This window comes from Struthio camelus, chromosome 2 (genome assembly GCF_040807025.1).
Source record: "Struthio camelus isolate bStrCam1 chromosome 2, bStrCam1.hap1, whole genome shotgun sequence".
Classification (NCBI taxonomy): Eukaryota; Metazoa; Chordata; class Aves; order Struthioniformes; family Struthionidae; genus Struthio; species Struthio camelus.
The window spans coordinates 51,078,482-51,093,959 of record NC_090943.1 but is presented as its reverse complement, the minus strand read 5'-3'; the positions used below and the strand labels follow the sequence as shown (position 1 = coordinate 51,093,959).

The following is a 15,478-nucleotide window of genomic DNA, read 5'->3' as shown; positions in this document are numbered from 1 at the left end:
CTATCATTTAGAAAAAGATGCTATTTCTTCTAAAAACAGACTGATCTAACTCTTTTATGGCAGGCACCAGCCTTGCCCTGAAATAAGTGGCTTGGGTATCACCCAGAAAGGCGAGTTGCTCTGTGATCTTTGTAACATAGCACAGCCTCCACTATAAGCATCCATGGTTACCATGCTACAACAGTTCACCAGGTTTGTTCCAGCTTACTACTAAGCTACACATAGTGAGAAGTAGTACTGCCATCAATAAATGTTTTGGAGACCTAATGAACGAGGAACTATCAAAGCTTTTATTAATAAAACTGTACAAGATTCCCATATTAGGTAACAGGCCACATCTGACTAAACTAACTATGCCAACTAAGCTTACTAATCTGATTAATGTATTTCCACCTTGCTCCTCCACAGCACTTCTCTCACACTTAGCCAAGCAAGCTCCAGAAGGGAAAAAACAAACAAACAAACAAACAAACAACAACAAAGTATTTCCCACTAAGGAAAGGGAAGGGGAAAAGGAATAAAAGAGAGAAAAAGCAGAGAAATTTGTCCATTCCAGTCCCAGCCCCACATCCATGCACTCTACTTTGGCTTCCCTTTTATCAGAAAATTCTTGTGATTATTATTTTTTCCAAGGCCCATTGCTTAAGACAGGTGATTGCTTAAGACAGTTTCACATGTCTTTCCTAAATGAACAAGTAATTGTTCTCTTTAGTCACAGGTTTCACGGGGAGTTGATGGCGTGTATAATTTTCCTGGTGTGTCACATTAAGAACAGTGAATTTTCACATGACCACCTGACTAAAATGCGTTTGTGCATCACTCACACCTCTTAATAAAACATATCCAATTAGTTATTGTTAAGCGAACCGAGAATGAAATACAATGAATACAAAGGTCTCCTGGTCAGAGCACTACAAATCACAGACAGAATAAAGGAAAGAAACTGGGTTTCCGTATCTGCCTTTCTTTTCCCTGCTGTGTTGCCTGAAGAACAACATGCCTTCCATTATATTATTTCCAAGCAAACCCAATTAATTTATTTGCATTCCAGACGTCTGCCATGAAGTCGCAGGGCAGGAAGTATGATTAAGCAAAAGTACTCTACCCGATATTTTCAGATAACTCCCTTTTTACTGGCCTTCAATCTCACAAGTCTTTCACTAAAAAGAGTAAATTTTGTTTAAATGCAATTTCTGACTGAGCTCAAACAAGACATCAATCTCGTTTTGAATGTGCCAAATAAGCTGTGTATTTGAAGGGCCCTCGCAAATTGTAAGGTAAATCTAAATTCCCTCTGATCCTTGGCAAGCATTTACCTCTTGATAACCACGTCTCTGGAACCGCCTTGCAGCTAAAGTGAAGAGCTTTCAGGCGGTGCGAGAAAAAATGTGCGCAAGTGTATTTTTGTGCTGACAAACAGAGTCAGAAAAGTTTAGGTAAGCATTCATACGTTAACTCACTCCTTCAAATGGGCCACAGCAAGTCAGAATATTTACTCCATCCCAGATATACCACAAAATATTCCTTCAGCATACTGCAACTCTATAGGATATCCCATGGGCATATTTCATTTTTAGAAAATGTATTCAAACAAGTTTTTACCATTGAAAATAAACAGAAAGATTAATCCCTGGGAAACCTTTGACTCAATGTTTCTTTTTCCTATATATGACTTGCTTTCTTATATATGCAGAATACAGAAAAATGATGTATGTACAAATGTAAAATGCCCTCATGGGGAGGGTCTAGTTACCATACTGCCCCTCTGGCAATTCTAGCACCAGACCAGTGCTCCCTCAAAACTTTAATATCCATTTACAGGTCTGCTTTTAATTTTCTGAAACCACAATGTATCTATTTATTTTCAAAATTAGGGTAACATGCACTGATGAAATTAGTGTGAAATAGCACATAAATTTACATCTGATCTTATGCTGCAGGAAGTTACTATGTAGAGAGGCAGCAATCGTAAGAGGCTTATGAGGCTTTGGAGTCATATGAAAGCAGGTTACTCCAAAAATCCCATTTTATGCCCTGAAATCTGAATTTAAATATATTTGGACCACATACAGAAAACAATTTATTGTTTAATACCAAGTTAACAAATTAAAAACAGCTGTTTCATACAGCAACTTCAGATTTGCTCCGCAATGAAGCTTTACGGCTGAATAATTTTGAATATCCTGTCACACAGCAGAAGAATCGATTCCATTGCCTCATATTCTGCAGCAGGCTCAGGTCTTGCTTACATATGATGGCAGAACACATAACACTTTCAAATCACGTCAAAGTCACTAGTCCTATTTCCACCCCTTGTTCTCCCCAGTCCCATCAGTTCTCAATGTTATTGTGAACTTCAGTAGATGCTGTTACATAAATTATGCAGAAATGGTCTATTTCAATGCACTTTACATGGTCAAGTGAAGAATTTTAAAGCTTTGTATCACAGCTATAACATTTCTCGACTTAGATTTCCTGCTTAGAATTTCATACTGTAACAAAAACCAAAGCAGTTTTCCACAGCTTCATGATAAAATACATGTTTTTAAACTGTTTGAGATCTCAAATATGAATGTATATATGCGCGTCTTGATTATCAGTGTGATAACCAAAGCGCACAATCTCCAAAAGTTTACACATCTTTCTTTTGCAGAAGCTGATACAATCAACTAGAATCAAATTCCTTACCTCTTACTAGCACAAACAAATTTGGTGCTTCTTGGACTGCATTCACTGAAGATAGCATTAACGCTACCTGATTTTAGCAACTGAAGGCTCACTTTACTGGAAAGGCTCTTAGAAGAGCTAATCTGCCAAACCATACGCGCAAAATTCAGTGCAAAGTTTTGTTAAGATATGAGGCAAAAGACTTCAGTCCGCACTCCACAGGAATGCAGTCCATTTCTTTTGAATGTTAAGTCAATATGAACAAGGTAAAACCACACAACTATCAAATAGGGCCACTAAATAGAGAAGAAATGCTATTTTGGTAAAGGAGGACATTTTAAAATGCACTGATTGAAAATGTATTTAAGCTGGATATGTACAGGTGTATTTTGCTACTCATCTGTGATCTCAAATAACTTTGACATACATGTTTAAATTCTCTTTTAAAAACAAAGACATAGATACTGCTTATACAGTTCCATCTGAAATGAAAAAAATGAGCTCGATTTTGCTATCGCTAATTTTATACTGTTGCTCTAGTTGGATTATAACAGAGTAAGAGAAGACTCGGACAACAAGCCTCAGTTTCTAAGAAAATGGTCAATATTACTCTGATCCCTGAAATGGTATATAAAATATAAATACATACAACTCCTAATCATCATTTTCTTCATCATCGAATGAGAGAAGACTGCTATTTTTTATTTGCTTAGCTGCACTCTGAGGTGTAGTTGCTTCTCTTTTAGCTTTCTTCGCCTCTTTCATCTTCTTACTTGAACTTACATTGAGGCCCGAAAACTTCTCTGAGGAACGTTTGGTGGGCTTCCTGAACATAATTTTTCCATCAGCAGGTTCTGGTTCGCCATCTATAACAACGCAAATAAAATCAGAACTCATCTTCACAAGATCACACACATATAGAGAACTTCACTATTATCTTGTCTGTTTCCCCATAGCCAAGATCAGCAAGACATCTGAAATAATAAAGCAATAGTGAAAATACATTTTTTGGTCATACAGTCTCCACTGTACTAATGTCCTTCCTGCACGCATATCTGCTTCATGGCAAGCCCTTCTGCCACAGTTACTAATAGAAATTGGTTCTCACTAACCAGAGCTTTAAGTTAGGAGGTACTGTAAGTAGCAGAGCTCCTCCCACATGATCCAGCTTCAACCACTTGTCAAATGTTATATTATCCTCTATGCTGTATGATACACTTTATATGATCCTCTAAATCCACTTCACTATTTTTTAAATCCACAATAACAAATGCACTTATTTCAGAACTATGGTACCTCTTTAAATGACTAAATGTCACATATACAAGACAAAGCTTTTCATTTACTGTCCTATAGAGACAATTAAAAAGATCACATGGCCATAAACCTGCCTTTTATTATTATATGGGATGAATGTTTCAGAGTTTCTTCATATCTGCAAAGCTACCAAACTATGCCCTGAAAACACATTAAGACTGACTAACTCTGGTCGTCCATACGTACTAGAGCAAATAACATTTCAAAAACACAATACAACTATTACATCTGATGTATTAAATGCTTTGAAGACATCACCTTGCTTAGGGAACTTCACCTAGAATTCCTCAATTTTCACAGATTTCTTAGGAAGAAACCTAGCTTAAAGCACTAGCTTAACAAGCACCAGTTCCTGTCAATGACTTCTGCAGAGTGCAGACTTCTGCAGTAGCATACAAGGGACTAATACTATGCAGAAAATAACTAACCAGATTTTTGGAATATAATTCAGTATTTGTGCATTGGTAAAGCATTATAGCTACAAGAAATAACCAGCAATAGTAGTTATTATAAGCATGTTTATCAATGGCTCCATTGTGAATTTTATGTGAAAACACAGGTGTTTAAATGTTGTACATGTAAGTTTAAACTTACACATGCACAAGTTTTAAGAAGTGCCCACAGTAAATTCTGAGAGAGAAAAATAACTATTTCTGAAAATATACCACATCTAGCCAATCAAGATATACTACATATCATTCCTCAGAAGCTGCGCTAACCTTAAAAAATTTAAATAAATTTTTCCCATCACAAACTCAATTTTGCAGCTCAGAAGCTTAATGTAAAAAAATTCCCCTATTGACTGTTGGTCAGCTACAAGAGAATAATGGAGTTCGTGTTTATACAGAGAGTCAGTTTTTCTAATTTAACAAGATCTGAGGCAAATGATATAAGCTGAGTCCTGCAAAGATGCATCTATAAGAGAAATTTCACTTATGACCAGACCCAGCTGTCTATGTACTTCTGTCAGTCAGCACACCGACTGCATACAGTACCAGTCGCAGCTGTGGAAACAGCACTTCAAAGCAATTAGCTGTTGCAGAAGCATGAGAAGTATCAAAAAGTCTCTTTAGAGTCTCTTTTAAGAGTGGTTACTACACTTTCTTAGAATGGTAAATTAAAAAAATAAAACTTTAAAAAACTAACAAAAGCATACCTGCAAAATAGATCAGCTAAACAATTACGTACTCATATTCCATGGAAAAATGGAAATCAGAAGTTTCAAATTTTACTCCCAGCTCTTCTGCTGCACATGTTGTGAACTGCATTAACTTTTTCACCTTGTCTACCAGATGGAGAAACTGATCGATATCTTTGCAACGTGAATTTAAAATCTTTATAAGCAAAGTGCATAAACAGAACAAATCTCAGAAACACCACTAAAATGGCAACTGGCTTAGTTCTGAACTCCAGGGCCTCAGTATTATTTGTGTATCATTCTGCAACAAAGGAAAAGATTTTAGTTCTTGGACGCGTAGAACACTGTCAGAATTTTATTATATATATGCTCAAGGAAATTAATTTCAGTAGGAATCTCAGGCCAACTTCAGAGAGCTAAGATGCGTCATCAGTGCTTGACAAAGAATGAATCAGATAAGGAAACACCACAGGTCTGGCCTTACCTAAGCAACTTGTGGAAAGAGGGAGAACAGAAAGATTATGCATTTCAAAAGAATTTGACTTAGCAATGCAAGAATTTAATGTTGATTTGTTAGGATGACATTTTTAAGCTGCTAAAAAACTTCACCTCATCCTTTCTAATTTTACCAGACTGATACGTGCCAGCTACTGTCTGTATTGATGACCTCCAGAAATTGATCTTTTAATCATTATTAAGCAGGACAAAGAAGAGACTGAAGAAGCAATCTCAGTGTTGGTAGTTTTTAAAACAGAGCCTTTATAAAAGACTGTATCAGTACTACAAATCAGGCAAAGGATTCCTGATAAATGCATTAGAACACATCAGTTAAAAGACAACCAAGATACCAACCAACCAGTATCACAGGAGAAATAATAAAAAGCACCAGTGATAAGATGAGAGACAAAACTACACAGTTCAAATTGTGAATGATCTTAGTCATAACTGTTTATGCCTGGATCACAAACTTTTACACTGCTAGACTAAGAGAGATATAATCAGATGTTGAGTTGAAAATCCACTTCACGAGTGACATAAATTCAAGAAGCCACAAATTCAGAAAGGGGTTTTTTCTTCCGTTAATTACAAGTTGTATCTTACAAGAGTAGAACTGAGGGACTGAAAAAGAAATACTGCTCTTCACTTTTTTTTTTTTTTTTGGGGGGGGTGGTATTCATTTGTGTAGTCTGTAGCACCATCTTTCAGTAGGGCGGATTTCTGTCCACATGGGTGTATTAGGCTGCAGCAGGAAACGCACAACGCACCAAACTGGCAGGAATGTCAGGAAGGAGGAGCACACAAAACATTTCAAAACATACCTATTTAATGGCAAAGGTTGGGAAAAAAAATTATGGTAACTTGGAAAATTTCTTACTGGTTGCTATGGGTAGAAGTTTGGGTTATCAGTTGAAGATACTTCCTTTTTGTAGTGCTTCCTCACCACCCTTTCTCTATATATGTCTTCAGAAGCATTCACTACATGAATTCCACACATTGGTGCCACGTAGATAAAAACATTAATCTTCCTCAGATAATTAGCCTCACTCACTATTGAGGACATTCTGAATTAAAACGATCTTTGGGATTTTTTTTTTTTTTGGGGGGGGGGGCTTTAAATACTATAAAAACAGGCTTGATTTAGATTCCTACTGTTCACATGATAAAACAGTGCTTAAGCTAAGGAAAGAACTCTGATACTCAGGACAAGCAGAACAGAGTGGATTCTCCTTGGCTCTCCTCTCTTTTTCTCATCCATCCCCCAGCATATAGAATGACACAAGAATAATATTAAAGAGACTTTGAATGAGTAAGGACACATGCAGATGACCAAATTTGTCAGGAGGTATCAGAACGTCCCAGAGGCCAGATGAACTAGAAAAGCAGCAGAAAAATCAATTCCAGAGACTATAATGAATGCTAGGGGAAAGTATCTTGCAGCAATCACCATCTTTTCTTTTGTGCAAATTTAATTTCTCATAAGACCATTTTTATTTATCTCTGAACTGACAGAAACTATTTATAAAATGCTACATAAAAATCTTAAGCAAAATGACTGTTGGTAAACAAACAACTTCTTTTTTAAAAAGCCTGTAAGTCAGTCTTCCATGGATAAAAAGATTTCAGCAAAGGAGGAGGTTTTTTAATATAGGAAAGGTTATGCCAGCTAAAGAAGTTCTCCACTACTATACTTGCAAGGCCAATGTAAGAGCATTACTAAATTTTGCTCTGCCTCAGGAGACAGCTAAGCAAGGCTAGAACATTAATCAGCTATTTTTGCCAAATTAATGCAAGATTGAAGCTCATCTTTTAAAGAAAAAGCAAGTTACAGGAACTGCTGGTGCTTGAAATAAAAAAAGCGCAGTCATGTCAAATGGGTTGTGGAACAAAATGAAGGAGAAGAAAGTAAATGACATTTGTAAAATCCTAGAATAATATCCCCCCAAGCCAAAGCCTGAGGACAAGGACCTTCAGATAAAGACAATCACTACAGATACACAGATAAGGGAGAGCAGAACCTCAAAACTGGTTATTTCTGGTGTTTTGGAAAACTAACAGAAAGTTTCTATTCACAATAGATAGTTAGAAACACATTACTTATGATCTATCAAAGTGCATTGGCCTTAATCTCAACATGGTGGAAAGGAAGGTTAGCAGTTCTGAAATTGGTTTCCCTGTTACTCTTTCCATCTTCACATAATTTCACTGATGTTCTGATTCAGTGACATATATTATGGCCTAGTATCTGTTGAATTCATTTCACTGTCAGCTCTGGGAAATAGTCAAAGCAACAAGAAACGTAATCAAATTATACAACATCAAACCTTCATTATACTTGCCATTTTACATGTGATAACTATCCGAAAAAAGAGAGTAAAGAAAGATGTTACTCAAAACTCTATTAAACTAGAAGTAATCAGCTGCCTAAATATCTGCCTCTGACAAGAAATCAGAATTTAAATCTAGAAATAAGACTGGTACGGCAAAGATAAACAAAGTCTCAAAGAAGCCTTCAGCAAACTGAGCACTGTCACCTATACTTCCATTGAAAATCTCACACCTGGTCCTCTCCACAGGAGAGGAGCATGCTACCACATACCCTGTTCACTTCCATAAGCAAAAAAAGGGAAAGCAGGCCAAGGCCTCATATTGATAGCAAAAGCAGACGAGCAAATAGTAATACAATAACGTAGAACAGAGGGCAGCAGTCCCCAGAGTACAGTGATTCAACAATCCTGCTACTCCCTACTGTGTATTTTTTTCTCCACCTGCAAGCTGTTACTCAAGGGATGAAGGGGTGACAAGCAGAAGTGCCAAAGCCCTACAGGGACTCAGTACTACTAAGCTCACTACATACATTTATGTCCTAGGAACGTCATTTTTCCATCAGAGAAGAGGTTCGGTTACTCTGTTCAAATACACTTCCATTTCACACTGTGTGTTCAAGTTAGTGGATCAGCTGCTTTTGGACTTTTTTCACAGCATGGGCTCCATCTCAGTAGACTCTCATGGACAACTGCTTCTTTCTGCGCAGCCTTATACAATCATCTCTCCTCCTACTGTTATCACTCAAGATTCCAGTGGCTGCTATAACAGTTGCTCACATGAAAAAGAAATTGCTCGGAAAGAATCATGCCATTTTCTTCCAGTAGGCTATTTCCCCCAACACCTAGAAGGTGACTCCCCTTTTAAAAAGAAAACACGTGACAGCTTTACAAACAACATCACCAGGCACATGCATTACACTTCAGTAGCAGAAATCACAGAGCAATCAGAAAGCTGAGCGTGTTTTCTCAGAGGAGTTTGAACTGCATAAATACAGCCCTTGGTCCCCTCATTGCTTAGGCCTACCACTTTTACATAGCTACCTGCAGAAACAAATCAGATAGTTTTATTCAGTTTGAAGCTAACCTACGTTATAAAATTCTAAGAATTTTTCATCAATGTGCTTTTCAAAAACATAAAATTCTCAGTGTATTTGTTCCTTCTACTGTTATTTGACTTCTCCATCGTCTATCATTTCAATTTTTATCCATACTCCTACTCAAGGACAGATCTGTGGCACAGATCTGAATTTTCTAATCCAAATGGTAGAAAAAGACAGAAGAAGCTATGGATGTCATACTAATAGCTCTATGCTAGCCTCCCATTCGGCTCTAAACTCAGTTTATAGCCTTTGGAAATAGCCACAATGGCTAACCAAGGAAAAATTCCACAACTTCTACGAATTATCTTTTTATTTTACACTTGTAAGGTTCTAGATCTAAATGGTTAATTGGTTCAATACATTTTCACTAAAGACAGTAATATCGACTTATAACCTGTCAAGTCTTCTGACATACACACACACACACAAAAGTAAAGGTACACTTCTTCATATCCTGTGTTATGTTGGAAGCGTTTTTGGATGCTCAACGCACTTGTATCAACAATAGCTGAATGATGAACACTCACAGATGTCATGCCTTCACTACCTAACTGCAACAACCTCTTCCACACCACTTCATCTTTCCATTCTTGAAAAGCCTGTTCAGTAACTTAGATAAAACCCTTCCAAACCTTGTATACTCTGAATCAAGAACAATGTTACAAAGAAATGGTTTTTTTCCTGTAGATATGTTTGTTGCCACTATTGTATCATGTGTTACATTCAACTAATTTATTTAGTTTTACATAATATATCTCTGGCATGAGTTTACACCTGAAGCTGTTGTCAAAGTCCACTCAGAACAATTTACAGAACTTTAAGTTGCTCATGTTGTGTCACGCTGAAATTGACGTCAGTGGAGACTGCATTTTCATTAAAAAAATATTAGAAGGCTCTCAAGTTGTATGGAAGATTGATTTTCAGCCACGCGTGGAAGAAAAGAGATCTTCTGCATCTTTCCTAGCTTTTCATCTAACTCTGACCAAGGCTTACGCTTTGCCGCAGAAGTCTTATTTGCATTACTCCAGTTCATTTAGCTGCTTATCTAACTTTTAGAAAGCTAAAATAAGTAAACTCATTAAGATCTTTGAGAATAGCTAGATCACCTCTTTCCAGAATTATCAAGAGTTGTTTTGATTTATTTTATTAAGAATGTAAAGCTATAATCGGATTGTTAAAAAGGATGTAACAATGCAATGAAATTATCCCTTTCCCATTAAGAGCCAAGGCACTAGGTATTAGTTGAAATGGCATATTTCACTCCTCTGTCATCAATCCACAAGGACAATCGTTTTGCCACACTAGCTGCACCATCTTCTTGCATCAATAATTTAACATATTGTATCCCTCTCCTCCAGGGCTCTAAAGACTTCATTATTTCCATAAGGCCTAGGCAATGAGAATAAGATATAATTTTTATCATTTTGTTTTAAGCAGGGTAAAAGGGATGTTGCGTTTTTTCAGTGTAAAAGTTTACATTTTTAGAGCATAATGACCCGAGAAGTAGGTATTTGAAACTTTGTTCTGTATTTGCATAAATACAAAACGGCACAGAAGATGAACCATTGCCTCATGAGCAGCAGAAACAACAAAGCCTGGTTTATTACAGCTTGTTTACTACAGTCTATGTTCCAAAATACCTGCCTTGAAAATCCCAGCTCCCTCTCTTTTCATCCTGCAACCTCGCTCCCTGCACTCTTGAAAACCTTCAGCTCATCTCCTTCCTTTCACATCTCAAATCACCCCACAGTACTCCTAGGTCTTTCCCAAGTCCCCAGAACCACTAGCTGTGGAAGTCACAGCACATACTGGGGCTGATTCTGAGCAAGTAATACGTGGATCATTCAATTACCTGAACATGCTAGTGACCTTGCACACCAGCCATTCTCTCCTTAGAAGCACTAATCTGAGTTTACTCCTTCTACCCCAGGCACTCTTTTTTTACCAGCTCATATGATTAAGGCTCCCTGTCTCTCTACCAAACTTTGCCGAACTGATTAACGAGTTCAAAAGTTATCACAGGTGATGACAAAAAGACTGTTTATCAAGCTGATAATGAAACCCCACACCAAACAAATAGATTACTGCTACTTGGAGGTAGGATACACAATCAGGAAGCATGTAACTGCAACATTATAAAAAGCCAGAGATCTCGAGCATGCAGTCAAAGACTTCAGACTAGCAATCACAAGTGCAAATTATTTTAGCTAAGAAATTAAAAGCTATTAATCAGAGGTAATATTAAACAAGTAGAAAATGGAGCTAATATCATCAAGCTTCCTTTTATAGTTATTTCTCTCTCCTTGGCTATACAAAGCAGGAAGTAGTAGTCTGAAATTCACCTGATTCGCTTGATTTTAGGGCCTCTTTGATTTGCTGTTTAATTTTCATTGCTTCTTCTGCAGTCAAGTCCCCCTTTTTCAGTGTCACCACTTGAGGCTGCTCATCCTCTTTGTCACTGCCATTCTCACTATCATCATCGGGAAGTGGAAGCTGTTCTCTCTAGACAGGAGAGAAATAAAAGCAATTTTTACCACCAGTCTAAATCACAACTCCTAACGGCCAACAGTGGGCTAGTAATCTAGGGTGTAAAGAGGATGAAGCCAGACTCTTCTCAGTAGCGCCCAGTGACAGGACAAGATGCAAGGGGCACACACTGAAACACAGGAAGTTCTGTCTGAATCTAAGGAAAAACTCTTTTACTGTGAAGGTGACTGAGCACTGGAACAGGCTGCCCACAGAGGTCATGCAGTCTCCATTCTGGGAGATATTCAAAAGCCGTCTGGACACATTCCTGTGCAACCTGCTCAAGGTCATCCTCCTTGAGCAGGGGGTTCGAACTAGATGATCTTGAGAGGTGCCTTCCAACTTCAACCATTCTGTGATCCTGTGGTCAATTTCTGGTTTCCCTTCTGCTGTAAAGCTGGTAAGGAGACCTGCTAGGCTCTCCCAACACACATTGTCCAAATAACACAGTTACTGTCATACCCTTCGGTAAAAGAGCGTATGTTACTCTGACCCACCAGACACACTCCCTTATGCCCTCATCCCAGTACAGCAGACAGAGCCAAATTCTTTTATGATTTGCTGGTACTTGGCAACTAAACAGGCTCTTGGGGAGCCGCTGCAGCTGGGCACAAGGTTAACAGTCCAATTCCATCATTGAGACACAGGTTCCTGTGGAAAAAAACAGTATGTTTGCTTTCAAAGACCAAAGCAGCATGAACTTGGAAGGTAAGAAATTCATTGCCTTTGTTCATACAAATAATGTCTGTCATGTCACACTAAGATAGTCTTAAATGCCTGGGACCAAATTTGAATCCTCTGTGCTGTAGTCAAAACACTGAGAAGGGAAAAGGTGTCCATGGTGGCTTTATTATTAAAGCTACCCAATTAAATCATAAACCTTATTAACATAAGGAAGACAATTTCCATTCCCACTCTCCCAAACTCATGCTCCGAGAAAGAAGAATAATCTAGGATGAAAATTTTATATAAACAAACGTGGCCTAAGGCAGAGAGTTGGTATGGAAATCTCAGTCCAACAACATAGTTTGGCAAGATCATAGGAACTGAAAAAGTATAGATAGCATTACCCTACTCTATTGAAGTTACCACAGAAATAGGCAAGTTCCAGTTTTTCACAGGAAATGAAATAGCTCATGCTAAGGGCATACTTTATCTCAAATTCAAATTAATTTACACATTTATTTTCTAACAAGTCATTGCTGTTAGTATTTCATCGACCACTCTGGAGAGAGCGGATGATATTGGCTTAAGCCATATACCTTATGGGTGTGTATATACAGCACACACACATATATACATATATAAAGAGAGAGAGCATATAGATAAAGCTTAAGGTCTTACTGCATACTAGGATTGAAACTTAAAAGGCAGTAAAGGCAAACGAGACACAAAGTTAAAGTCAATACTTCGACTGTTCGTAACAGAAGATATTTTCACAAATAACTTACATATCCTAACTAGATGACACAATACTATTTGAACAACGGTCATAAGATATTTTGTGCTTTTAAGTAACAAACTACCATAGCTAACTTCCATTTAAGGACAGTGTCATTCAAAGCTACTTCAAAAAGGATGACGCTGTTTCACAAACAGCTTTCGGGTGGCAAAGCTGGTTTTAGCAGTAGCTAAACCAGCTTTGTTTCACAGTGGGACTAGCATGGTTCAAATAAAGGCACTGACAATCAGCCACTTGTTGGTAGGTTATTGCATTCTGGTTTTTTTTTCCCGCCTAGGTTGCTGCATATAGGACACTTGCAGGGTCCCCCAAACGTTTCTGTCAGTACAACTAGGCGATAACATAACTGCACAAACAGGACTACCACCAAAACTGCACCACAATTAAATTTCCTTAGTCTCCTACAGGGAACAATACATTTCTCTCTAATGTATTAGTGTAACGATGGGACTATTTTTCTTAAGGTATCCTGTAAAACCCTAGAGTTAGCAGAAACTCTGCAGTTTGGAAACACACACACCCCAGAGCCATCAAGAAAGCCTGCCTTTTAAACAGCTGACTCGGAGCCCTACTGCCTCAGCCCTGCCCACCTCACCATCACAGCAATGTTTGTGTCAGCTGACCTGACCTCAATATACATTACCCTTTTTCTGATATTTTTTACTACACTTTTTAAGAATTAAAACATATTTTTTTTCCTTTTCAGTGTTATTAGGCAAATTAAATTTGGGGCATCACGACTGTTTTCTCCCACGGCCCCCACAGACCGCTGAATGCACTGGCAGAGCCCCGGTACTGACAGGGCCATGGTACCAGCTGGTCACTGCTGCCACTGGGCCAGCTACTCCCATGAAAGGCACCACGGCTGCAATTATTAAAAACAGAAATGGGGTGGGATACTGCTTTTTTTAAAATTAATAAAAAAAACTCCGACACAGAAACAAAAAACAAGTTACAAAGACAGTCTCTGCTATTTTTCAAGGCGATAACTACGTTTCCCCCTTCCCTATGGGGGCAAAAGCCTGGCAGTGCTACCTCCCTACCCCTGCCGCAGGGCTTTTCCCTTTGGGTCTGAGGCCCGAGGGGGGGCGAGGGGGCACTGCCGCCAGGGGCGGGCAGCAGCCCCGTCCCACCCCACCGCCGCGGAGGTCACTGCGGTGCTGGGGGGGGGGGGGGAAGCAAGGCCGTGACAGGCGCACACGGAAACGGGGCCGGTGGCACCCAGGGGCCTACTTGGGGCTGGCGGGCGGCAGCGGTGCCCGAGCGCGGGGGGGAAGCGAGGACGGGGGGGGGGGGAGTCCCCCGGGTGGGCGCAGGGCCAGGCCGTTACCTTGGTTTCCACCGTGGGCCCCTCCCGATACCCGACCTGCCGCTTGAAGCGGCTGAGAAAGGCGGGCTCGGCCGGCCGCACGTAGGAGACCTGGTTCTTTTTGCTCATGGCGGCGGCCACCACCGCCACCCCCCTGCCCGGCTTCGGCCGCCAACGGCCAGCCCCGGCCACGCACTTCCGGCTCCGAGGAGGCGCGAGGGGACGGCGGCCCTAGCGGGACACAGCCAACGCGTTTCCTCCCCCTGCGCGACTTCCGCCGTCACGTGACCGGCGAGGGGCGAGTGGGAAACGGCGCCTCTCGCCAATGGCAGGAAAGAAGCCGGCGCGGGGAAGGAGGGCTTGACACGGAATGGCCGCGCCCGTCGCGGCTTCAGCGGGGAGGCGGGGCCGCGCCGCCCGGGGCTCTTAGCGCCAAATTCAAACGTGCCGCCATTTTGGGGCAGGCGGCCGAGGGGGGACGGGCGGGTAGCCGGCCGGCTGGTGAGGCGCGGACCATGGCTCCCGGCACGAAAGGTGAGGGGCTGCCGCGAAGGGGCCGCGGCGGCGCCCCGGGCCGGGTTGGGCTGCCGCCGTGGGGCTTCGCGCCGGGGAGGCGGGCTTGGGGGGGAGGGGGCGGCCGTGCGCTTCAAACGTCCCGGGAATAAACGTCCGAAGGGGAAGTTAGCGCGCTGCCCAAAGGTTTTGGTGTGGGTCGAAGCAAACAGGCTCCAGCCCCACCGTGCGTTTGCGACTGTTTTTCACGTAGCGCCGGAAGGATGCTCGTGTAGCGTGAATGTTAATCAAGACCGGTGGCTTGGCCCTTTATTGTTAATCTTGCTCTTAAAGCGCAGGTTTAAATCCTCCTGTAATAAAGCCTGTGCAAGTTTAGAGGCCTTACAAGGTCTTTACTGGAATATTCTGGTAAATCATCGTTGTCGTTTTATTTGTGTTTTTAAATTTGAGTACTTTATCATGTTAATAATTTTGTTTACTTGACCTCTGTGAAATAATTTCCTCTTAGATTCATCTTTAGGTAAAAACGAAGTCATCCTGCATATCTATGGAGTTACATGTGCCCTCAGACTGAAACGTTAAGCTGTGTAAAACGATGCTTGTATGTGCAGGAAAGCTGTA

General features: G+C 40.4%; 2 protein-coding genes across 2 annotated transcripts in view; one reads left to right on the top strand and one right to left on the bottom strand.

Moving 5' to 3' along the window:
- Positions 1 to 930: 930 nt before the first annotated feature.
- KIAA1143 (KIAA1143 ortholog) lies at positions 931 to 14,671 on the bottom strand. The gene is made up of 3 exons (XM_068935671.1): positions 14,366 to 14,671; positions 11,390 to 11,549; positions 931 to 3,533 (listed from the first exon to the last, which is right to left on the bottom strand). The coding sequence occupies exons 1-3, from the start codon at positions 14,471 to 14,473 to the stop codon at positions 3,322 to 3,324; spliced, it is 480 nt and encodes a 159-aa protein (XP_068791772.1). The 5' UTR covers positions 14,474 to 14,671; the 3' UTR covers positions 931 to 3,321.
- KIF15 (kinesin family member 15) overlaps positions 14,620 to 15,478 on the top strand; it is a 37,034-nt gene continuing 36,175 nt past the window's right edge. Inside the window, exon 1 of the mRNA XM_068935670.1 lies at positions 14,620 to 14,878. Within this exon, the coding sequence (XP_068791771.1) occupies positions 14,860 to 14,878 (19 nt within the window). The 5' untranslated portion in view covers positions 14,620 to 14,859. The remainder of the gene's footprint in view (positions 14,879 to 15,478) is intronic.